This window comes from Nerophis lumbriciformis, linkage group LG36 (genome assembly GCF_033978685.3).
Source record: "Nerophis lumbriciformis linkage group LG36, RoL_Nlum_v2.1, whole genome shotgun sequence".
Taxonomy (NCBI): Eukaryota; Metazoa; Chordata; class Actinopteri; order Syngnathiformes; family Syngnathidae; genus Nerophis; species Nerophis lumbriciformis.
The window spans coordinates 24,733,417-24,759,953 of record NC_084583.2 but is presented as its reverse complement, the minus strand read 5'-3'; the positions used below and the strand labels follow the sequence as shown (position 1 = coordinate 24,759,953).

The window sequence follows — 26,537 nt, the reverse complement described above, 5'->3', positions numbered from 1 at the left end:
TCAAAAGGAAGACCTTGCCAAAAGAGACCTTTCCAGCCGGCGTCATCATAAAAGCTAACTCGAAGGGATGGATGGATGAAGAAAAGATGAGCGAGTGGTTAAGGGAAGTTTACGCGAAGAGGCCGGGTGGCTTTTTTCACGCAGCTCCGTCCATGTTGATATACGACTCCATGCGCGCCCACATCACAGATGGTGTCAAAAAACAAGTGAAGCACACAAATACAACACTCGCCGTCATTCCGGGTGGATTAACCAAAGAACTCCAACCGCTCAATATTGGTGTCAACAAGGCATTTAAAGCATGACTGCGAACGGCGTGGGAACAATGGATGACCGAAGGCGAACACACCTTCACTAAGACAGGGAGACAGCGCCGGACGACATACGCCAACATCTGCCAGTGGATCGTAAATGCCTGGGCGGATATTTCGGTCTCGACTGTGGTCCGAGCTTTCCGGAAGGCAGGATTCACGGAACTGCTGGAAAAACAACAGCGACACTGACTCTGATGACTTCGACGAGACGGAGCCGGCCATTTTGGATCCCGTAATTCGCCCAACTTTTTAATTCGGACACCGTAGGAGAAGAATTCGAGGGATTTATGAATGAAGAATAACTTCAGAAAGTGAGTTTTATGTTTATTTTGTGTGTTGTGACATTAACGTTCGAGCAACATTAAGTTATTGATGTTATTGCTCTGCACTATTTTGAATTTTACTATGTTTGTGATTGCACATTTGCGTACATTTTGGGAGTGAACAGAGTTGTTAGAACGCTGGTTTTTAATATATTATTAAAGTTTGACTGACCTATCTGACTGTTTTTTTGACATTCCTTTAGCGCAGTTAGATGCGGCTTATAACACGGGGCGGCTTATAGGTGGACAAAGTTTTGAAATATGCCGTTCATTGAAGGCGCGGCTTATAACACGGGGCGGCTTATGGTGCGGAAAATACGGTAATACAATAAAGTCCCATATAAAATTATGTTCCTAGCAATACTTTAATTTTGCCTTTGAAAGTAACACTCCAATGTCTATTAGTGGAGCTGTACACTTATGGTATATATGTTTATTTATTAGTTACTTTTTCACTGTGCTGTTACAAACAGAGAAGAAGGAAATGGGGTAAAACTGCTATGGTACGAAAAGGGGTAGGATTGAATAAGCTCTGCTTCTTCCTACTCCTTTTCGGACGTGCTGTAATGAAACAAGCGGAAACATGTGATGCATGACATCGTATCGTATGCATGTTCCAAATAAACTGAAACTGAACTCAGTTTGAGTTTTGAAATGTGGAATTCTAGAAATGTCTCTCAGTGTGATGCTGCTGCAAACAACACCCACACTAATCAACATATTGTTGCATTAATGACTCCAAGACTGTGTTAGCAGAACATTATTAACGTGATACCGCTCTTGTGGATTGAGAATGAACTCAGTTTGAATGACAATTTTAGAAAACGAGACATTAATTCTTGGAATATTTCCTCTCTCTGACCCTCAGCTGTCTGTGTTGGTGAAGATGATCCCCAGCCCGGATTGGTTCGTCGGTGTAGACAGCCTTAACCTTTGCGAGGGTAATCAATGGAAACAGGACGTGACCATTGACCTCCAACCTTTCGATGCTGGGACAGACAGCGGCTTCACCTTCTCCTCCCCCAACTTCCCCACCAGCCCTCAGGAAAATATTACAAAGGTCAATCAGCTTTAAATACATATTGTACTCATTTACAGTATATTGTCTTCAGAAAATGTAATTGCATTAAATGGAACAACATAACAGCAAAGTGGAATTCAAGTACTGTACTGTATTTCATTAAGAGTAGTAGGTGTTTATTTGAAGGAGGGCATTTGTTTTTGTTAGGTCTTGCTTAAAATAAGCATGATTTTGCAAATTCAAATGTCATTTCTTCTTCAATAATGCAGGGCAGCTTTATTGGTTTAAGACTGGATGATAAATTGAGGCTTGGCACATACTTGCCAACCTTGAGCCCTCCAATTTCGGGAGGTGGGGGGTGCGGGGTGGGTGCGGGGGGGCGTGGTTGGGGCGGGGGCGTGGTTAAGGGGAAGAGTATATTTACAGCTAGAATTCACCAAGTCAAGTATTTCATATATATATATATATATATATATATATATATATATATATATATATATATATATATATATATATATATATATATATATATATATATACATATATATATATATATGTCCCTGCGACCCCAAAGGGAATAAGCGGTAGAAAATGGATGGATGGATGGATGGATATATATATATATATATATATATATATATATATATATATATATATATATATATATATATAAGAAATAATTGACTTTCAGTGAATTCTAGCTATATATATATATATATATATATATATATATTAGAGATGCGCGGATAGGCAATTATTTCATCCGCAACCGCATCAGAAAGTCGTCAACCATCCGCCATCCACCCGATGTAACATTTGATCAGAACCGCACCCGCCCGTTGTTATATATCTAATATAGACGATGCAAGGCATTAGTGAGGTTATAAAGCTTTTGCCTGTTAAAGAAAGAAGACTGATCCAATGCAGTGCAGACATTCGCGTGCCACGCTGTCACGACCCAGACGCACACCAGTGCGCAATCATATGGAGAGCCGCGCTGAGCGCACCTCCAAGCGCGTCTCGCTGCCGGCGACGGCCGGGTATGGGCCCGACGCTCCAGCGCCATCCATTTTCAGGGCTAGTTGATTCGGCAGGTGGGTTGTTACACACTCCTTAGCGGGTTCCGACTTCCATGGCCACCGTCCTGCTGTCTATATCAACCAGGGTGAGCCCCACCCCTTTCGTGAGCGCACTGCGCAGAGTGACCCCTGTTACGCGCCCCCGGCAACAGGGGTGGCGGGCAGGTAAGCTGCGCGGGCGGAGCGCGTGGAGTGACCCCTGTTACGAGCCCCCGGACACGGGGGTGGCGGGCAAGTAAGCTGCTTACCTGCTGCGCGTGACGAGGCGGGGTGTCGGTGCGGTGGGCGCGGTGGTGACCCTGGACGTGCGTCGGGCCCTTCTCGCGGATCGCCTCAGCTACGGCTCCCGGTGGGGCCCTCTCGGGGGAAGGGGCCTCGGTCCCGGACCCCGGCGAGGCGTCCCTTCTCCGCTCCGTAAAAGTGTCCATCTCTTTTTTTTTTTTTCTTCTGTTGTGGCATATGCTGCAGGTGCCTGCTCGTTTTTCGTATGTGGGTAACAACATTTAACTATGTATATATATTTCCCAATTGGTTTAACTGCCACCCGCCTGAATCTATTTAAAATCTAATTTTTTTTTATTTCAACCGCCCGACCCGACCCGACCCGCGGATAAAATCTAATTTCTTTTAATTTCATCCGCCCGATCCGCGGATAATCCGCGAACTCCGCGGTTGTGCCCGCAAACCGCGCATCTCTAATATATATATATATATATAAAAGAAATACTTGAATTTTAGTGTTCATTTATTTACACATATACACACGTAACACTCATCTACTCATTGTTGAGTTAAGGGTTGAATTGTCCATCCTTGTTCTATTCTCTGTCACTATCTTTCTAACCATGCTGAACACCCTCTCTGATGATGCATTGCTGTGTGGCACGCACAAAAAGTGCTTTCATCAAATGCACTAGATGGCAGTATTGTCCTGTTTAAGAGTGTCACAACATTGCTGTTTACGGCAGACGGACTGCTTTACTGTAGACGTTCTTTATATTGTGGGAAAGCGGACTCAGGTCCGCATGGAGCTGGAGGGGGCGTGGCCTCCAGCTCCGCCTGAATTTCGGGAGATTTTCGGGAGAAAATTTGTCCCGGGAGGTTTTCGGGAGAGGCGCTGAATTTCGGGAGTCTCCCGGAAAATCCGGGAGGGTTGGCAAGTATGGCTTGGCATCCAATAATGAATTGCGTGTGCCATAAAACGTTGAAGAATGGAAAATGAATAAGATTCAAATCAAAATGTGTGGTTTAGTTGGCAAATGTTTCATTTTATTTTTGTAATGATTTCAGTATATTTGTTATAAGCAAATTGGTCTAACATCTAACACAGCTTTTTAGTCACAAATACCGTATTTTTCGGACTATAAGGCGCACTTAAAATCCTTTAAATTTTTCAAAACTCCACAGTGCGGTGCGCCTAATGTACAGAATAATTTTGGTTGTGCTTACCAACCTCGAAGCTGTTTTATTCGGTACATGGTGAAATGATAAGTGTGATCAGTAGATGGCAGTCACACACAAGAGATACGTGTCGACTGCAATATGATGGCAGTCACACATAAGAGATACGTGTAGACTGCAATATGACTCAAGTAAACAACACCAAAATTGTATGTTCCATTGAAAATTTTGAACAATAAATATAGCACTCAAAAATCTATCAAAAATGTTTTAGTATGACTTTGGTAAGCTTGATGGATTGTACTGTGCTTCAACATAGGAGTATTATTATGGTGTGTGTATAAGGTAAGACATTATCTGGCGTTTTGTTTCACATTATGCAAAAGCAACTTTTCTTACCTTCTGGTACCAGCTGATCTGTATTTGGGATCTGCACAAGTCCTGAAAATTTGCGCGTAGTCCCGGTGGACACCGTAGTCAATAAGCTTCTTCTTTTTCTCTATCTTCTTGTTATTGGACATTCATCCTCCACTGTTGCCATTTCTAATATAAAGTAGTGTAAAGTTCTTACTTATATCTGTCAGTAAACTTGCCATGAAAGCGCTAAAACATACCGGTGTAGTGAGTTAACATTATTCACCCAAGGAACTTTAGTTATTATAATCTGGTGTGCCTTTTGTATGAAAATAGACCTGACTAGACCCGCCCATTGGTAGTGCACCTTATAATCCGGTGCGCCTTATGGTTCGGAGAATACGGTAAGCATTTTTAACTCTAATTACATAAGTTTAATCTTGCTATTTGTAGTATAACAACATAAGCTTTTACTATTAAATTTTTAGATGATGTCAGTCTTCCCCAGCCTGTTAGATTGTAGCACATTTCCTCTTAAAGAGAAACCTTGGCAGAGTTTACCTGACCTGTTAAAAAAAAAAAGACCACTTACGTAACAAATGGCAATAAAAGTTGGGCAATTGGACTTTGGTTGGCTCTCTCGAAGAAATATGCCTGACTGTATGTTTTTGTGTCGATGTGTCTTTCAGATCACCTCTCAAATGCCAAACCACCCGGCCAACTCCTTCTACTATCCACGCTTAAAGGAACTTCCACCCATTGCCAGCATAAAGCTCACTCGGCAGAGCAGATCCCTTCACCGCCAGGTCCCCATGTCCAATCATATCCTTCCAAACTCCTTCAGTCCTCAGAGATTCTCAGGTGAGGCACAAAGAAGATTGCAGTATTTTTTAACTGCAATTTCTTATATCCCCTAAAATCCAAAGACAGTAATGTTTTGGTTTACACAGTCAAGAAGGTCATTTCTTATCGTTGTGGTTATCTTCGTTATACTGAGAGCTACAGTGTATGGTGCGGATGGTGTTCTGCTGACCTCGACTGCGGAAGTTGTAGATCGGTGGAGGGAATACTTCGAAGACCTCCTCAATCCCACCAACACGTCTTCCTATGAGGAAGCAGTGTTTGGGGAATCTGTGGTGGGCTCTCCTATTTCTGGGGCTGAGGTTGCTGAGGTAGTTAAAAAGCTCCTCGGTGGCAAGGCCCCGGGGTGGATGAGTTCCTTAAGGCTCTGGATGCTGTGGGGCTGTCTTGGTTGACAAGACTCTGCAGCATCGCGTGGACATCGGGGGCGGTACCTCTGGATTGGCAGACCGGGGTGGTGGTTCCTCTCTTTAAAAAGGGGAACCGGAGGGTGTGTTCTAACTATCGTGGGATCACACTCCTCAGCCTTCCCGGTAAGGTCTATTCAGGTGTACTGGAGAGGAGGCTACGCCGGATAGTCGAACCTCGGATTCAGGAGGAACAGTGTGGTTTTCGTCCTGGTCGTGGAATTGTGGACCAGCTCTATACTCTTGGCAGGGTCCTTGAGGGTGCATGGGAGTTTGCCCAAACAGTCTACATGTGCTTTGTAGACTTGGAGAAGGCATTCGACCGTGTCCCTCGGGAAGTCTTGTGGGGAGTGCTCAGAGTATGGGGTTTCGGACTGTCTGATAGTGGCGGTTTGTCCCTGTATGATCAGTGCCAGAGCTTGGTCCGCATTGCCGGCAGTAAGTCGGACACGTTTCCGGTGAGGGTTGGACTCCGCCAAGGCTGCCCTTTGTCACCGATTCTGTTCATAACTTTTATGGACAGAATTTATAGGCGCAGTCAAGGCGTTGAGGGGATCCGGTTTGGTGGCTGCAGGATTAGGTCTCTGCTTTTTGCAGATGATGTGGTCCTGATGGCTTCATCTGGCCAGGATCTTCAGCTCTCACTGGATCGGTTCGCAGCTGAGTGTGAAGCGACTGGGATGAGAATCAGCACCTCCAAGTCCGAGTCCATGGTTCTCGCCCGGAAAAGGGTGGAGTGCCATCTCCGGGTTGGGGAGGAGATCTTGCCCCAAGTGGAGGAGTTCAAGTACCTAGGAGTCTTGTTCACGAGTGAGGGAAGAGTGGATCGTGAGATCGACAGGCGGATCGGTGCGGCGTCTTCAGTAATGCGGACGCTGTATCGATCCGTTGTGGTGAAGAAGGAGCTGAGCCGGAAGGCAAGGCTCTCAATTTACCGGTCGATCTACGTTCCCATCCTCACCTATGGTCATGAGCTTTGGGTTATGACCGAAAGGACAAGATCACGGGTACAAGCGGCCGAAATTAGTTTCCTCCGCCGGGTGGCGGGGCTCTCCCTTAGAGATAGGGTGAGAAGCTCTGCCATCCGGGGGGAGCTCAAAGTAAAGCCGCTGCTCCTCCACATCGAGAGGAGCCAGATGAGGTGGTTCGGGCATCTGGTCAGGATGCCACCCGAGCGCCTCCCTAGGGAGGTGTTTAGGGCACGTCCGACCGGTAGGAGGCCGCGGGGAAGACCCAGGACACGTTGGGAAGACTATGTCTCCCGGCTGGCCTGGGAACGCCTCGGGGTCCCACAGGAAGAGCTGGACGAAGTGGCTGGGGAGAGGGAAGTCTGGGCTTCCCTGCTTAGGCTGCTTCCCCCGCGACCCGACCTCGGATAAGCGGAAGAAGATGGATGGATGGATGGTCACATAGTGAAGCCAACACAAACAAACATGGCGGAAAGAACTGCAAGCTATAGCGACATTAGCTCGGATTCAGACTCGGATTTCAGCGGCTTAAGCGATTCAACAGATTACGCATGTATTGAAACGGATGGTTGTAGTGTGGAGGCAGGTAGCGAAAACGAAATTGAAGAAGAAACTGAAGCTATTGAGCCATATCGGTTTGAACCGTATGCAAGCGAAACCCACGAAAACGACACGACAGCCAGCGACACGGGAGAAAGCGAGGACGAATTCGGCGATCGCCTTCTAACCAACGATTGGTATGTGTTTGTTTGGCATTAAAGGAAACTAACAACTATGAACTAGGTTTACAGCATATGAAATACATTTGGCAACAACATGCACTTTGAGAGTGCAGACAGCCCAGTTTTCATCAATTAATATATTCTGTAGACATACACTCATCCGCGCTCTTTTCCTGAAAGCTGATCTGCCCAGTTTTGGAGTTGATGTCAGCAGGCCAGGGAAGCTAAGGTCGATAGCTTGCTCGTCTGCGGGAACAAACTGCCGCCATTGCTTGCCATGCTAGCGAGGTCCTTTGTCCCTGAATTGCTCACACACTCCGGCAGATTCAATGGGGGTCTGGCGGCAGATTTCTTTGACTTTATGGTTGGAAATGCATCTGCTTTGAGTGTCGCAGGATATCCACACATTCTTGCCATCTCTGTCGTAGCATAGCTTTCGTGGGTAAAGTGTGCGGAACAAACGTCCAATTTCTTGCCACTTTGGCATCTTTGGGCCACTGGTGCAACTTGAATCCGTCCCTGTTGGTGTTGTTACACCCTCCGACAACACACCGACGAGGCATGATGTCTCCAAGGTACGGAAAACAGTCGAAAAAAACGGAACAGAGCTGTTTTGACCCGGTGTTTGAGAAAATGGCGTTGTGACGTCATCGCCCCGAGAGCGAATAATAGAAAGGCGTTCAATTCGCCAAAATTCACCCATTTAGAGTTCGGAAATCGGTTAAAAAAATATGTGGTCTTTTTTCTGCAACATCAAGGTATATATTGACGCTTACATAGGTCTGGTGATAATGTTCCCCTTTAATAGACGTCATCAGTGTTTGAACCTCACAGTCATAATTTCATCAAGCCTCTGACAAAACCTGTCACTGGTGGGATACAATAAACTTCTAAAGTCATTATTTGTCTTGCATCTTTTTCCACAGTGACACCCCTGGACTGTGAAGTGTCTCTGTGGTCATCCTGGGGCTTGTGTCTGGGGCCCTGCTCCAAGGGCGGCGTCCGCCATCGCACACGCTACATCCTCCTACCACCGGCCAACACCGGCGTCCCCTGTCCTGAGATGGAGGAACAGGCTGAATGCGTGCCACACAGCTGCATGAAGCGCCAGTAACCCACAGAGCATGGGTGCTGCCAGTATTCGACACTGGGACTCATGATATTACTGCTGGACTGAGAAACTGTACTGCGTTATTCCTCTGTAATGCAATGGATTTCTTTACCTTGTCAAGACTGTATTCACTGTTTAGTCTACTAGTTTTAGTGTGTGTTGTCTCCTTCAGTAAGTGTAGCAGAGTCTTGGACCAATGCAACAAACTTTTTTTTGCATGCCCGCAGTAGGACAAGCCTATCACACCATCACCCACCCTAATCCAGACCTGGGCAAATTAAGTTTTTCAATCTGGCCCTCCGGACATTCCCAAATATTTTTTTTTAGATCTTTGAGATGGAAAGTGTAGCTGCCATTATGATGTGCAGTGATGTTTTCAAATGAGCGTAAGTCTTGAACTATACAAAGTATTTCAATGGTTGGAATCTGCACTTTTGCATGACATACTAGTTACTATGGTAATCTAAGTCACAGCAGCTCAGACGAGGCACCAAGCAGTGTGGGTTGGGAGCGTTTCCACAGAGTGTTTCCAGAGCCTGAAATGTGGGTGTCAGGGACAAACGCGGAAGGAGATTTTTAAAACAAAGTTCTAAAGCTTAGTGATATATCACATATATCAGATTGTAGTTGTTTTTTTTTACCCTTCACGTTCATATTTCACTGTGTTTGTTGCATTTTTGTTGCTTTTCGCTTGATTGTAAAATATGTCGATCGAGAGGGGATGTGACGATATGTTGTCAATATTCAGTGTTTTATCCTTCATAGTTAATATTGTGAATCCCACATTCTTTATTTTCATGTACATTCTGGGCGTCTCATTCAGTAAAAAAAATGTAAAATTCCATTCTGTTTTTTAAGGCGGTCTGTCATAACGTTTTTAGCATTCAATCAGACATTATTGTGAGGTTTTGGATTATCCATCCATCCATCCATCTTCTTCCGCTTATCCGAGGTCGGGTCGCGGGGGCAGCAGCCTAAGCAAGGAAGCCCAGACTTCCCTCTCCCCAGCCACTTCGTCCAGCTCCTCCCGGGGGATCCCGAGGCCTTCCCAGGCCAGCCGGGAGACATAGTCTTCCCAACGTGTCCTGGGTCTTCCTCGTGGCCTCCTACCGGTCGAACGTGCCCTAAACACCTCCTTCGGGAGGCGCTCGGGTGGCATCCTGACCAGATGCCCGAACCACCTCATCTGGCTCCTCTCCATGTGGAGGAGCAGCGGCTTTACTTTGAGCTCCCCCCGGATGACAGAGCTTCTCACCCTATCTCTAAGGGAGAGCCCCGCCACCCGGCGCAGGAAACTCATTTCGGCCGCTTGTACCCGTGATCTTGTCCTTTCGGTCATAACCCAAAGCTCATGACCATAGGTGAGGATGGGAACGTAGATCGACCGGTAAATTGAGAGCTTTGCCTTCCGGCTCAGCTCCTTCTTCACCACAACAGATCGATACAGCGTCCGCATTACTGAAGACGCCGCACCGATCCGCCTGTCAATCTCACGATCCACTCTTCCCTCACTCGTGAACAAGACTCCGAGGTACTTGAACTACTCCACTTGGGGCAAGATCTCCTCCCCAACCCGGAGATGGCACTCCACCCTTTTCCGGGCGAGAACCATGGACTCGGACTTGGAGGTGCTGATTCTCATCCCAGTCGCTTCACACTCAGCTGCGAACCGATCCAGTGAGAGCTGAAGATCCTGGCCAGATGAAGCCATCAGGACCAAATCATCTGCAAAAAGCAGAGACCTAATCCTGCAGCCACCAAACCGGATCCCCTCAACGTCTTGACTGCGCCTAGAAATTCTGTCCATAAAAGTTATGAACAGAATCGGTGACAACGGGCAGCCTTGGCGGAGTCCAACCCTCACCGGAAACGTGTCCGACTTACTGCCGGCAATGCGAACCAAGCTCTGACACTGATCATACAGGGAGCGGACCGCCACAATCAGACAGTCCGAAACCCCATACTCTCTGAGCACTCCCCACAGGACTTCCCGAGGGACACGGTCGAATGCCTTCTCCAAGTCCACAAAGCACATGTAGACTGGTTGGGCAAACTCCCATGCACCCTCAAGGACCCTGCCGAGAGTATAGAGCTGGTCCACAGTTCCACGACCAGGACGAAAACCACACTGTTCCTCCTGAATCCGAGGTTCGACTATCCGGCGTAGCCTCCTCTCCAGTACACCTGAATAGACCTTACCGGGAAGGCTGAGGAGTGTGATCCCACGATAGTTAGAACACACCCTCCGGTTCCCCTTTTTAAAAAGAGGAACCACCACCCCGGTCTGCCAATCCAGAGGTACCGCCCCCGATGTCCACGCGATGCTGCAGAGTCTTGTCAACCAAGACAGCCCTACAGCATCCAGAGCCTTAAGGAACTGCGGGCGGATCTCATCCACCCCCGGGGCCTTGCCACCGAGGAGCTTTTTAACTACCTCAGCAACCTCAGCCCCAGAAATAGGAGAGCCCACCACAGACTCCCCAGGCACTGCTTCCTCATAGGAAGACGTGTTGGTGGGATTGAGGAGGTCTTCGAAGTATTCCCTCCACCGATCCACAACTTCCGCAGTCGAGGTCAGCAGAACACCATCCGCACCATACACGGTGTTGGTTTTGGATTAGTGTTCCTAAAAATAGATATACCGGCCCCCCAGACACATTTTTTTCTCTAAATTTGGACCCCGGAGTCAAAATAATTGCCCAAGCCTGCCCTGATCCCTTCATGTATTTTTTCCAGGCATTAGTGTACATAACCCATTACGAAAAGGCTTGAAATATTTAGCCAGTTTAAAAAGACTGTTTTATTTTATTACTAAGTTGCAGTTTTTTGTTTGTTTGTTTTTTTACAGAAAGAATATTTGTTTTTATATCTATTTTGTTATTTTAATGTGGATGTTTTTGTATATACTATATTGTATTACTCATGAATAAATGTGGAGTGTTTTTCAAGTAGGACACTTGTGTGGTTTTCAGCAAAAACATTATTCAAAAGCTAAATGTTTTGGTTTTGGGACAAACAACATTCTGGATCTGCACTATTGACACTTTATATGTATCCATCTATACAAACCCCGTTTCCATATGAGTTGGGAAATGGTGTTAGATGTAAATATAAACGGAATACAATGATTTGCAAATCATTTTCAACCCATATTCAGTTGAATATGCTACAAAGACAACATATTTGATGTTTTTTTGCAAATAATCATTAACTTTAGAATTTGATGCCAGCAACACGTGACAAAGAAGTTGGGAAAGGTGGCAATAAATACTGATAAAGTTGAGGAATGCTCATCAAACACTTATTTGGAACATCCCACAGGTGTGCAGGCTAATTGGGAACAGGTGGGTGCCATGATTGGGTATAAAAGTAGATTCCATGAAATGCTCAGTCATTCACAAACAAGGATGGGGCGAGGGTCACCACTTTGTCAACAAATGCGTGAGCAAATTGTTGAACAGTTTAAGAAAAACCTTTCTCAACCAGCTATTGCAAGGAATTTAGGGATTTCACCCTCTACGGTCCGTAATATCATCAAAGGGTTCAGAGAATCTGGAGAAATCACTGCACGTAAGCAGCTAAGCCCGTGACCTTCAATCCCTCAGGCTGTACTGCATCAACAAGCGACATCAGTGTGTAAAGGATATCACCACATGGGCTCAGGAACACTTCAGAAACCCACTCAGTAACTACAGTTGGTTGCTACATCTGTAAGTGCAAGTTAAAACTATCCTATGCAAGGCGAAAACCGTTTATCAACAACACCCAGAAACGCCGTCGGCTTCGCTGGGCCTGAGCTCATCTAAGATGGACTGATACAAAGTGGAAAAGTGTTCTGTGGTCTGACGAGTCCACATTTCAAATTGTTTTTGGAAACTGTGGACGTCGTGTCCTCCGGACCAAAGAGGAAAAGAACCATCCAGATTATTATAGACGCAAAGTGTAAAAGGCAGCATGTGTGATGGTATGGGGGTGTATTAGTGGCCAAGACATGGGTAACTTACACATCTGTGAAGGCACCATTAATGCTGAAAGGTACATACAGGTTTTGGAGCAACATATGTTGCCATCCAAGCAACGTTACCATGGACGCCCCTGCTTATTTCAGCAAGACAATGCCAAGCCACGTGTTACATCAACGTGGCTTCATAGTAAAAGAGTGCAGGTACTAGACTGGCCTGCCTGTAGTCCAGACCTGTCTCCCATTGAAAATGTGTGGCGCATTATGAAGCCTAAAATAGCACAACGGAGACCCCCGGACTGTTGAACAACTTAAGCTGTACATCAAGCAAGAATGGGAAAGAATTCCACCTGAGAAGCTTCAAAAATGTGTCTCCTCAGTTCCCAAACGTTTACTGAGTGTTGTTAAAAGGAAAGGCCATGTAACACAGTGGTGAACATGCCCTTTTCCCAACTACTTTGGCACGTGTTGCAGCCATGAAATTCTAAGTTAATTATTATTTGCAAAAAAAAAAAAAGTTTATGAGTTTGAACATCAAATAAGTTGTCTTTGTAGCATATTCAACTGAATATGGGTTGAAAAGGATTTGCAAATCATTGTATTCTGTTTATATTTACATCTAACACAATTTCCCAACTCATATGGAAACGGGGTTTGTAGAACATGCAGTGTATTTGCAAAATGAACTCAACTTGCAAGTGTGTAGGAGTAGCAACTCGATGTTCTAAGGGATTATTTGATCATATAAAAGGAAGATAAATCAATAAAGCCAATTATTTTTTGCTGCAAGACCCCTACCTCCTATCCCCCCCCCCCCCCCCCCCCCTCCCTCTGCTGCAATGAGATATGTTTGGTCGTGTAGCGCCATGCAGTGGTCACTATAGGTAGTGCCACCTACTGGCACTGAAGGCGTGAACTCAGAATGAAGTCAATTGTTTCATAGTTATCAAAACATAGTTGTTATAAAGTTGTGGAGAAAAATCATGTGGGTTAACGCAATGGACGCTTCATTCTTGCAAAAGTGTAAGTTGAAAGATACATGTGAGGAACATGATGCTGCTAACACCTTTTTACTGGATTTTAAAAAGCCTCATATTAGTACATTTCTTGAATTTTTTATACAACCTCTTCCATAATTGTACTCCTCATACTGTTATGCTCTACATAACAATCTTTTTCTCTTCTCTTATGGGAACCCAAACTGTCCACCAAGGGACAAAATAATTGTTTGGTAAAAAGCAGCGACGATGGCCTCACCTGCCATCGTGGAAAGAAAAAAATATGAAAATAAAAAATAAAAATTAAATTGTTATATGTATCCAGTGATTATACTATAAAGTTATTTTCCATTTAACTTCACCAGTTTTAGATTATTTTAGTTCAAAATCGCTGAATTTTCACATTTGCCGTTCAAATACTGAGAAGAGACGGTGCGGTGAACAGCAGCCAGTCGAGGCACGTCACTCAGTGCCTCAACATGGACGGACTCGGCTAACTGCTGGCCTGCTGTGCAGTGAGACCGTATTGCTATATGAATTATATTATACATTTCCATAGCTGAGGTATATAATGTACAGTGTATTTTGTCAACAACTGTATGTGTGTAACGCATTCCTTGTGCTGAGCGATCATAAAACGGCTGCAAAAGACGCACTGGCTGAGGCTCCAGTAGTCCCGCCTCCTGCACCCCCGCCGTAGAATTGTTATATCAACTAAAGCCCACACTTAAACTTTCCACGTGCAAGATTGAATCTATTTTAAAAAATTATTTCAAAAGAAGCCAAAAAGTGCAAAAACAATAATGTTCGTGTTGGAGGAGTTGTGAATGACTGCAGGACCACAACATTAGGTACACCTGCAGACCGCAGGTGTATCTAATTCACAACTCCTCCAACACGAACATTATTGTTTTTGCACTTTTTGGCTTCTTATTAAATAACTTTTGTAACCTATTTTCATGGGCTTTCCTCTTTGTGATGTTAAGTTCCTGTTATGCGCTGTTATACAGTATATGCCTTGAGCTCTTATTTTGAAGGCGCTAAGAGCGGAAGTGATGTCACGTTGCGGAGGTTTTTGAAAGAAGGTAAATAAAGCGTTCCTCGTGTAAACTGGAGCCTCCGTGTTTGTTATTTTGTAGTTTCATACAGTATAGGCCACATTTATAAACCCTCGGTTACACTTTTTTAAATAGATTCAATCTTGCACGTGGAAAGTTGAAGTGGGGGCTTTAGTTGCGGCGCATGGACTTCATTTATAAGTAAAGGTAAGACCATAATAAAGTTTTTTTTACTAAATGTGCTTTTTTGTGTGCTACAGTTTGTATGTGTAAAGTTAAAGTTAAGTTTAAGTACCAATGATTGTCACACACACACTAGGTGTAATGAAATTTGTCGTCTGCATTTGACCCATCCCTTGATCACCCCCTGGGAGGTGAGGGGAGCAGTGGGCAGCAGCGGCGCCGCGCCCGGGAATCATTTTTGGTGATTTAACCCCCAATTCCAAGCCTTGATGCTGAGTGCCAAGCAGGGAAGAATGCTGGTATGAGCTTTTAAACATAACCCGTTAACTGCTGCCAATCAAATGGTGAATAAGATACTCTTTAGGGTTCATATGTTTGTAAATGTGACTGTGATGAAGTCAGTGCCTCACCAGCCATCAACCTCACCGCACGTCACTGATTGGCAAATTTTCACCTAGTCCCGGCCTTCAGAAGGCCTTTGACACCGTTAACCACGTTATACTGTTGGATAAGCTCAGAGCAATCGGATTTGATAAAACCTCATGGAGCTGGATGCAATCTTACTTGGAGGGGAGGGAACAGGTGGTAGAGGTGAACGGCACCGTGCCCCCCCCTCTCAGTAAGCTGTGGAGTCCCCCAAAGCAGTATATTAGGGCTGTTCCTAATATACATAATCAACTTGTCATCGGCATGCGAATGTGAATTGTTTTTGTTTGCGGATGACTCGGCCCTGCTGGTATCAGAAAAGGACAAGTCACAGGTGGAGAAAATCCTCAGTGCTGAACTCTGTAGAATTTGCACCTGGCTCGCTGACAACAAGCTATCCATACACTGGTAAAAACGGAATCTATCCTATTTGGGTCCCACATCAACCTCAAGAAAGTCAATGACTTCACTATAAAAGTGGGTGACATTGTTATCACCAGGAAAGATGAGGTCACCTACCTAGGTTCCATTCTAGAAGCTAATCTTTCCTGTGATAAAATGGCAACCAAGGTACCGGTAATCAAAAAGGTCAACCAACGAACAAGATTTCCCTACAGAATCTCCTCTCTGGTCAACAAAAGCACCATGAAGATTCTAGCGGGAACTCTCGTTCAACCCTTTTTCGATTACGCATGCACCTCCTGGTACCCTAGCACCTCCAAATCCCTCAAATCTAGACTCCAAACATCCCAGAACAAGCGAGTCAGATTACTTCTAGACCTCCACCGCAGATCACACCTCACTCCTACCCACTTCTCCAAAGTGGGCTGGCTCAGGGTGGAGGACAGAGTAAAACAACTTGCACTGAGCCTGGTCTATAAAATCCGCTACACCTCCCTGATACCGAAGTACATGTCAAACTACTTCCTTAACGTAAATGACCGCCATAACCACAACACCAGGGGGAACTCCACTAACCACGTTAAACCCAGATTCCGATCTAACAAAGGTCTTAACTCATTCTCTTTCTATGCCACATCAATGTGGAATGCACTCCCAACAGGTGTAAAAGAAAGGGCATCTCTATCCTCCTTCAAAACCGCTCTAAAAGAACACCTCCAAGCAACTTCAACCCTAAACTAACACACTCCCTTCCACATAATACCTCTTCGGATTGTAAATAATCAAATGTAGACACTTTTTCTTATACTTTCTGATCTCTCTCTCTATGTCCACTACTTGCTGTACATATCCTACCAAGTCAGTCCTACACTGTTTCAATGTCCATTTCTCTGATGATGCAATTGTTGATGACTGAAGTGTTGATACCAACCAAACCTACCCCCTCCGCCCCAGATCCCACACCCCGGATTGTAAATAATGTAAATAATTCAATGTATATACTCTGATGATTATTTTGTGTGATGACTGGATTATGATGTTAGTATATATTTGATAGTATATATCTGTATCATGAATCAATTTAAGGCAGCACGGTGGAAGAAGGGTTAGTGCATCTGCCTCACATACGAAGATTCTGAGTAGTCGTGAGTTCAATCCCGGCCTCGGGATCTTTCTGTGTGGAGTTTGCATGTTCTCCCCGTGACTGCGTGGGTTCCCTCCGGGTACTCCGGCTTTCTCCCACTTCCAAAGACATGCACCTGGGGATAGGCTCCTCCCACCTCCAAAGACATGCACCTGGGGATAGGTTGATTGGCAACACTAAATTGGCCCTAGTGTGTGAATGTGAGTGTGAATGTTGTCTGTCTATCTGTGTTGGCCCTGTGATGAGGTGGCGACTTGTCCAGGGTGTACCCCGCCTTCCGCCCGATTGTAGCTGAGATAGGCTCCCGCGCCCCCGAAGGGAATAAGCGGTAGAAAATAGATGGATGGATGAATCAATTTAAGTGGACCAAGTTGAAAAACTTATTCTGGAGTTACCATTTAGTGGTCAATTGTACGTACGGAATATATACTGTACTGTGCAATCTACTAATAAAAGTTTCAATCAATCAATCAATGGCATGCTGCCCGCCTTGGCATGCGTATATGTGTCCTCTTTTTGCAATTTCAGAATATGGTCAGCCTAGTATACAGGTAAAAGCCAGTAAATTAGAATATTTTGAAAAACTTGATTTATTTCAGTAATTGCATTCAAAAGGTGTAACTTGTACATTATATTTATTCATTGCACACAGACTGATGCATTCAAATGTTTATTTCATTTAATTTTGATGATTTGAAGTGGCAACAAATGAAAATCCAAAATTCCGTGTGTCACAAAATTAGAATATTACTTAAGGCTAATACAAAAAAGGGATTTTTAGAAATGTTGGCCAACTGAAAAGTATGAAAATGAAAAATATGAGCATGTACAATACTCAATACTTGGTTGGAGCTCCTTTTGCCTCAATTACTGCGTTAATGCAGCGTGGCATGGAAATCTCCATCTCCATAGAGCAGGTCAGCAGCAGGAAGCATGAAGTGCTCTAAAACTTGCTGGTAGACGGCTGCGTTGACCCTGGATCTCAGGAAACAGAGTGGACCGACACCAGCAGATGACATAGCACCCCAAACCATCACCCAACCATGCAAATTTTGCATTTCCTTTGGAAATCGAGGTCCCAGAGTCTGGAGGAAGACAGGAGAGGCACAGGATCCACGTTGCCTGAAGTCTAGTGTAAAGTTTCCACCATCAGTGATGGTTTGGGGTGCCATGTCATCTGCTGGTGTCGGTCCACTCTGTTTGCTGAGATCCAGGGTCAACGCAGCCGTCTACCAGCAAGTTTTAGAGCACTTCATGCTTCCTGCTGCTGACCTGCTCTATGGAGATGGAGATTTCAAGTTCCAACAGGACTTGGCGCCTGCACACAGCGCAAAATCTACCCGTGCCTGGTTTACGGACCATGGTATTTCTGTTCTAAATTGGCCCGCCAACTCCCCTGACCTTAGCCCCATAGAAAATCTGTGGGGTATTGTGAAAAGGAAGATGCAGAATGCCAGACCCAAAAACGCAGAAGAGTTGAAGGCCACTATCAGAGCAACCTGGGCTCTCATAACACCTGAGCAGTGCCAGAAACTCATCGACTCCATGCCACGCCGCATTAACGCAGTAATTGAGGCAAAAGGAGCTCCAACCAAGTATTGAGTATTGTACATGCTCATATTTTTCATTTTCATACTTTTCGGTTGGCCAACATTTCTAAAAATCCCTTTTTTGTATTAGCCTTAAGTAATATTCTAATTTTGTGACACACGGAATTTTGGATTTTCATTTGTTGCCACTTCAAATCATCAAAATTAAATGAAATAAACATTTGAATGCATCAGTCTGTGTGCAATGAATAAATATAATGTACAAGTTACACCTTTTGAATGCAATTACTGAAATAAATCAAGTTTTTCAAAATATTCTAATTTACTGGCTTTTACCTGTATATGGGTGTATTAAAGTGTTTATGGTCCATTTGACGTCATGAAGTTTGTGACGCATATTTCGTTCCTCCTTTAAAGAGAAGGGAAAAAAATCGTTCTTGTGCAAAGCCACCATTCTGCAGTGATCTGGGTGGGTGCAGTTCTAAGCTTTCGCCACCAGAGGCCGCCGCCCGCCCGGACTTTGCTCTGTATCTCCGCAGTGCTGCTTGCCTACGAGGAGTGCGTTTGATTGTTGCAGGGCTCAATGGCGGACATAGCACGGTAGTCGCCTGCATATAAACCGAGGACAATAACATCTCCACTGTGTCAATTAGCTTCAGTCGTTTGTCGCCCGTCGCCGCACACGCTCGCTATCCAGTTTGCGGTGCGCCAGCGAAGCATTTTTAACCGTCCTAAAGGGGGTTTCAACCCTGGTGCTCCGTCTTTGAATACTTTGGAGTTCCCGAGCTAGGAAGTTAACAGTGTTTGATGGTGGCTCGATAGAAGCTTCTTAGCTTGCGGGGGGAAAACATGGGGGAGTCTCTTGAATTGGTCGGGAAACGTCTACTCTTGCTCTTTCGCGACGGCGGGACCGCCAACGGAGCCGAGCCGGAGCAGACGCTGCGAGCCCGAAACTGGCTGCGGGGGACGGTGCGGGCAGTGAGCGTCATCGGCCTGGTCGCTGCGGAGCCGAGCGCAGGGGAGGCGACAACAACAACTCCTGCTGCGGGACTGACGGTTCGTGTTTGCCTACGTTGTGGTATCGTACTGTAATGACTACAAATAACCAAACAGTCGTCCGTAGAATGTAATCATTTCCCACCCTAATATGTGCTATAGTTTTCAATGCGTCTGTTGCGTTCCAAAGTACGCCCTTCGCTCACGTCACTGGAAACGGACTTCAAATTAAATCGAGGCCGGGGATTTTCCGGCCTTGACATTGTTTGCTTTTTACATTTACACTGAGTGATATCCGACTCCTCGAATACGAAATGTGAGACAAAATAACATGGATTTTTTTTAATCGGACTCTATAATAACTTGTCGATCACATTACTCCTGTTAGTCGTTGTTTGAGCTCCTGTAGCATTAGCTCTTCCCTTGGCAGCTTAGCGGCCTTGAAAGGTGACAGCACTGGGACCAATTTCATTTTTGAACAGAACCGTTTAGGTTTTAACACTTACTTTTAAAAATGTATTAGGTCAAATATTGGGAGGTTTTAATGAAAGGTCAACGCCAGAAAAAAACAGTGGTGGTTGACCTACATACTTGGATAAAAACACATCCAAGTTAAGATCCTTCCTTAAATGTGTACATTTTGAAATATTAGCAGAAATGCTACAGATACCTAAAATTCTTTAAACATTGATGCTTTAATGGTGGGATATTATACATTAACTTATCTGAGTGAACAGGCTTCCTTAGACCAGTGTTTTTCAACCACTAGTGTACGGTCAGATACAGTCTGGTGTGCCATGGGAGATTATTTCACTTAATTGGGTTTAAAACATTTTTTGCAAACTCATCCATCCATCTTCTTCCGCTTATCCGAGGTCGGGTCGCGGGGGCAGCAGCCTAAGCAGGGAAGCCCAGACTTCCCTCTCCCCAGCCACTTCGTCCAGCTCTTCCCGGGGGATCCCGAGGCGTTCCCAGGCCAGCCGGGAGACATAGTCTTCCCAACGTGTCCTGGGTCTTCCCCATGGCCTCCTACCGGTCGGACGTGCCCTAAACACCTCACTAGGGAGGCGTTCGGGTGGCATCCTGACCAGATGCCCGAACCACCTCATCTGGCTCCTCTCGGTGCCGAGCTCTAGACAGCACCGACACTCAACAACACATAATTTGCAGACTAGAACTACTGGTTTGCAAAAAATATTTTTAACCCAAATAGGTGAAATTACATAATCTCCCACGGCACACCAGACTGTATCTCACGGCACACTAGTGGTTGAAAAACACTGCCCTAATATACTTGGCACAGGTCCATGCATCATTTTTTTTCTCTTAAAAATACAAGGACATGTCTTTTATTACACAGCAACACATGTGACTATATTCTATAGTGCTTGTTCTCAGTAGGGTCACGGGTGAGTTAGAGCCTATCCCAGCTGACTTAAGACGTGAGGTGGATTACACTCTGGACTGGTCAGCAGCTGTCAACAGTAGGACATAAGGACAAACAAATATTTAGGGCTGCAACAATCGATTAATTTGATTATCAATTAGGGAAAAAAACGGATTTATATTATGTTGCTAATTAGTTCAACAAATAAAATGAATGAAATCTGGCCCACACGGAGTGCCTAGAACTTGAAATACGCATGGCCGTCGCAAGTACAGGTAAAAGCCAGTAAATTAGAATATTTTGAAAAACTTGATTTATTTCAGTAATTGCATTCAAAAGGTGTAACTTGTACATTATATTTATTCATTGCACACAGACTGATGCATTCAAATGTTTATTTCATTTAATTTTGATGATTTGAAGTGGCAACAAATGAAAATCCAAAATTCCGTGTGTCACAAAATTAGAATATTACTTAAGGCTAATACAAAAAAGGGATTTTTAGAAATGTTGGCCAACTGAAAAGTATGAAAATGAAAAATATGAGCATGTACAATACTCAATACTTGGTTGGAGCTCCTTTTGCCTCAATTACTGCGTTAATGCGGCGTGGCATGGAGTGGATGAGTTTCTGGCACTGCTCAGGTGTTATGAGAGCCCAGGTTGCTCTGATAGTGGCCTTCAACTCTTCTGCGTTTTTGGGTCTGGCATTCTGCATCTTCCTTTTCACAATACCCCACAGATTTTCTATGGGGCTAAGGTCAGGGGAGTTGGCGGGCCAATTTAGAAGAGAAATACCATGATCCGTAAACCAGGCACGGGTAGATTTTGCGCTGTGTGCAGGCGCCAAGTCCTGTTGGAACTTGAAATCTCCATCTCCATAGAGCAGGTCAGCAGCAGGAAGCATGAAGTGCTCTAAAACTTGCTGGTTGACGGCTGCGTTGACCCTGGATCTCAGGAAACAGAGTGGACCGACACCAGCAGATGACATGGCACCCCAAACCATCACTGATGGTGGAAACTTTACACTAGACTTCAGGCAACGTGGATCCTGTGCCTCTCCTGTCTTCCTCCAGACTCTGGGACCTCGATTTCCAAAGGAAATGCAAAATTTGCTTTCGTCAGAAAACATGACTTTGGACCACTCAGCAGCAGTCCAGCTGGTGTCGGTCCACTCTGTTTCCTGAGATCCAGGGTCAACGCAGCTGTCTACCAGCAAGTTTTAGAGCACTTCATGCTTCCTGCTGCTGACCTGCTCTATGGAGATGGAGATTTCAAGTTCCAACAGGACTTGGCGCCTGCACACAGCGCAAAATCTACCCGTGCCTGGTTTATGGACCATGGTATTTCTGTTCTAAATTGGCCCGCCAACTCCCCTGACCTTAGCCCCATAGAAAATCTGTGGGGTATTGTGAAAAGGAAGATGCAGAATGCCAGACCCAAAAACGCAGAAGAGTTGAAGGCCACTATCAGAGCAACCTGGGCTCTCATAACACCTGAGCAGTGCCAGAAACTCATCGACTCCATGCCACGCCGCATTAACGCAGTAATTGAGGCAAAATGAGCTCCAACCAAGTATTGAGTATTGTACATGCTCCTATTTTTCATTTTCATACTTTTCAGTTGGCCAACATTTCTAAAAATCCCTTTTTTGTATTAGCCTTAAGTAATATTCTAATTTTGTGACACACGGAATTTTGGATTTTCATTTGTTGCCACTTCAAATCATCAAAATTAAATGAAATAAACATTTGAATGCATCAGTCTGTGTGCAATGAATAAATATAATGTACAAGTTACACCTTTTGAATGTAATTACTGAAATAAATCAAGTTTTTCAAAATATTCTAATTTACTGGCTTTTACCTGTAAGAGCACATGATAGCGGTTGTGTGTGGGTGCCGTGATCTGTGTGATTGCGAACAGCAAATAATGTTAAAAATGGTCTTAAATTAATGCACAGTCATGAAAAGTGCAATTTACTCATACACACTTGCAAGTTGTCTACTTCCGATACAATACCGATAATGCAGCTTTGAGTATTGCCCGATACAAATACTGATTCGATGCGATATTAGCGCAAATCATACATACTTTGAAAAGACTTGATCAAGCGAAATGACTCAAACTGAGAAAAATGGTAGGTACAAAAACCACAAATTTATTATTGCCGCATTTTTCGGACTATAAATCGCAGTTTTTTTCATAGTTTGGTCGGGGGTGCGACTTATACTCTGGAGCGACTTATGTGTGAAATGATTAACACATTAGCGTAAAATATCAAATAATATTATCTATCTCATTCACGTAAGAGACTAGACGTATAAGATTTCATGGGATTTAGCAATTAGGAGTGACAGATTGTTTGGTAAATGTATAGCATGTTCTATATGTTATAGTTATTTGAATGACTCTTACCATAATATGTTACGTTAACATACCAGTTGGTTATTTATGCCTCATATAACGTACACTTATTCAGCCTGTTGTTCACTATTCTTTATTTAGTTTAAATTGCCTTTCAAATGTCTATTTTTGGTGTTGGCTTTTATCAAATAAATTTCCCCAAAAAATGCGACTTATACTCCAGTGCGACTTATAAACTGTACGTTTTTTTCCTTCTTATGCATTTTCGGCCGGCGCGATTTATACTCTGGAGCGACTTATACTCGGAAAAATACGGTAACCATCTGGAATTGACAGCGCAATAGTTTATTTGGTTAAGATCATGACCCAGTAAGTTAAATGATGCAGACATGTTTTTACTGGGTACTTTCTAATACACTTCTGCCTTTATCTGTAAGTAATATGCAACTATAATTATTTTATACTTGTTTACATTGACAAATGTGGTGTTTCGAGTAGCCTACAGCCCATCATGTTTACCTTTTTTAAATAACTTTACTGAAATACAAGACAACCTACGCAAGGAAACATGTTGCAGGGCTGCTTATACCGAAGATTTTAGATGCAGGCCAATATAATCCTTTACTTGTTTTTCGCTGACATCGGACCGATAATAATATCGGATTAGGACACTGCATAGTATTTACTAAAAAAAAAAAAGAATGAAGTTACGGCAAGCTGAAACAATGTTTATTAAAACACTTTCCCCTAATATACGCATTGAGGCTATCAAGTGTGTCGATTAATTGAATAAACTAATTGATATACTACTCGACTACTAAATTAATCCATAGCTGCAGCCCTAACATGCATCTTTTCGTAAACCAGAGTACCTAGCTGCTCTCCACACAAAGATGCTCCAATGGAGTTTCGAGTTTGTGCAGCAGATGTGCTAAACATGGCGACCCTGGACTCGTGTGCCATTTTTTGAGTTTCATTGTGGTTTAACTGCCGGCTTCCCTTTGTTCTGATTTCAACTGCAGGTGTTTGTGGAGTTTGAGAATGCGTCACAGCGGCGTTCGTGGGTGCAGGTGTACGATGACAGTGTTAAGGCCGTGTTGGTGGAAGATTCCGTCGTTTGGGCCAATCGCAGCGCTCCTACTGGCACGGCGGGATCAGCCATAATCTGGCCTGCTCTGGTGAGTGTTAAGCCCCTTTCACACTGACATTACAAGTCACTTTCATGCTTGGCCCGTGTTCTGAACATGGAACCTGGGGACAAAGGGATGTCCTCATGGCTAGGCACGTACCTCTATTAGGGATGTATGTATTTTTATGTTCTGGTTCCGAATTGGGTGGGTCCAAGCAGACCGTGACAATTCTGGACGAAGGATACGGCTATCGGTACTTTTTTATCCAGCTGACCGTTGTAATTTTGACATGCACGCTAGAGATGCGCGGATAGGCAATTATTTCATCCGCAACCGCATCAGAAAGTCGTCAACCATCCGCCATCCACCCGATGTAACATTTGATCAGAACCGCACCCGCCCGCACCCGCCCGTTGTTATATATCTAATATAGACGATGCAAGGCATTAGTGAGGTTATAAAGCTTTTGCCTGTTAAAGAAAGGAGACTGATCCAATGCATCACAGACATTCGCGTGCCACGCTGTCACGACCCAGACGCACACCAGTGCGCAATCATATGGGAGCCGCGCTGAGCGCACCTCCAAGCGCGTCTCGCTGCCGGCGACGGCCGGGTATGGGCCCGACGCTCCAGCGCCATCCATTTTCAGGGCTAGTTGATTCGGCAGGTGGGTTGTTACACACTCCTTAGCGGGTTCCGACTTCCATGGCCACCGTCCTGCTGTCTATATCAACCAGGGTGAGCCCCACCCCTTTCGTGAGCGCACTGCACGTGGAGTGACCCCTGTTACGCGCCCCCGGCAACAGGGGTGGCGAGCAGGTAAGCTGCGCGGGCGGAGAGCGCGGAGTGACCCCTGTTACGAGCCCCCGGCCACGGGGGTGGCGGGCAGGTAAGCTGCTTACCTGCTGCGCGTGACGCCGGCCGCGGCGAAGGCGGACGAGGCGGGGTGTCGGTGCGGTGGGCGCGGTGGTGACCCTGCACGTGCGTCGGGCCCTTCTCGCGGATCGCCTCAGCTACGGCTCCCGGTGGGGCCCTCTCGGGGGAAGGGGCCTCGGTCCCGGACCCCGGCGAGGCGTCCCTTCTCCGCTCCGTAAAAGTGTCCATCTCTTTTTTTTTTCTTCTGTTGTGGCATATGCTGCAGGTGCCTGCTCGTTTTTCGTATGTGGGTAACAACATTTAACTATGTATATATATTTCCGAATTGGTTTAACTGCCACCCGCCTGAATCTATTTAAAATCTAATTTTTTTTTATTTCAACCGCCCGACCCGACCCGCGGATAAAATCTAATTTTTTTAAATTTCATCCGCCCGATCCGCGGATAATCCGCGGACTCCGCGGTTGTGCCCGCAAACCCGCGCATCTCTAAATGCACGCGTTGTCACTTTAAGTCAGGTGCGGTAGCAAAGCATAAAAAAATTACAATGGCGGAACAGCCAATCGAAGCCAACCTTGTGTCGCCCCACTTCCAGGTACACGGAAGTAAACAATCAAAAATGTACGTTTCATCGGAATCATAGATGGGGATCAATGTTCGCTAAAACTGAATCTAAATGCGGAAAGTGGCCGAAATTGTCGTAATGTGACTGAGATGCTGTCATTGAGAGGAAAAGGGGAATCATATTTAGGGATGTCCCGATCCAGGTTTTTGCACTTCCGATCCGATACCGATACTGACCGATACTGGCCCATCCGAGCATGTATTAAAGTTTAAAGTTATTTAGCCTACTTAGTTGTCAGAATCATGTTGAAAAGGGTTTTAGTACTCTTGATAACAACTAGCCAGCTGAATTAGGGGAGTTTGAATAATACACAATGGTTGGTAACAAGAAACTGACCTGTTTATTCAAGGATAAACACAAAATAGACAAAATTATACATGACAAACAGAAATGGCATCATTGAACTAGGGCTGGGCGATATGGCCTTTTTTTAATATTGCGATATTTTAAGGCCATATTGCGATACACGATATATATCTCGATATTTTGCCTTAGCCTTGAATGAACACTTGATGCATATAATCACAGCAGTATGATGATTCTATGTGTTTTGATTGATTGATTGAGACTTTTATTAGTAGGTTGCACAGTGAAGTACATATTCCGTACAATTGACCACTAAATGGTAACACCCCAATAAGTTTTTCAACTTGTTTAAGTCGGGGTTCACTTAAATTGATCCATGATACAGATATATACTATCAGATATATACTATCATCATAATATAGTCATCACACAAGATAATCACATTGAATTATTTACATTATTTATAATCCAGGGTGTGGAGGGGGGCGCCGGATGTAAGTGTCAAAAAGACAACTAAAAGAGTTTGATATGAGAATAAATCTAAAGTTAAAATATAGGGTAGAAAT

The 26,537-nt window shown here is 44.6% G+C and overlaps 2 protein-coding genes across 3 annotated transcripts in view; both read left to right on the top strand.

The window, feature by feature from the left end:
• spon2a (spondin 2a, extracellular matrix protein) overlaps window positions 1-9,022 on the top strand; it is an 84,654-nt gene extending 75,632 nt beyond the window's left edge. The window contains exons 4-6 of the mRNA XM_061930435.2: window positions 1,506-1,697; window positions 5,182-5,353; window positions 8,377-9,022. Coding sequence (XP_061786419.2) covers window positions 1,506-1,697; window positions 5,182-5,353; window positions 8,377-8,564 — 552 coding nt within the window. The 3' untranslated portion in view covers window positions 8,565-9,022. The remainder of the gene's footprint in view (window positions 1-1,505; window positions 1,698-5,181; window positions 5,354-8,376) is intronic.
• A 9,767-nt stretch (window positions 9,023-18,789) lies between these two features.
• kdm3b (lysine (K)-specific demethylase 3B) overlaps window positions 18,790-26,537 on the top strand; it is a 50,397-nt gene continuing 42,649 nt past the window's right edge. The window contains exons 1-2 of one of the 2 annotated variants that reach the window (XM_061930585.2): window positions 18,790-19,339; window positions 24,056-24,211. In XM_061930585.2, the coding sequence (XP_061786569.2) occupies window positions 19,133-19,339; window positions 24,056-24,211 (363 nt within the window). In that variant the 5' untranslated portion in view covers window positions 18,790-19,132. The remainder of the gene's footprint in view (window positions 19,340-24,055; window positions 24,212-26,537) is intronic. The other variant, XM_061930584.2, reaches the window with a different exon arrangement.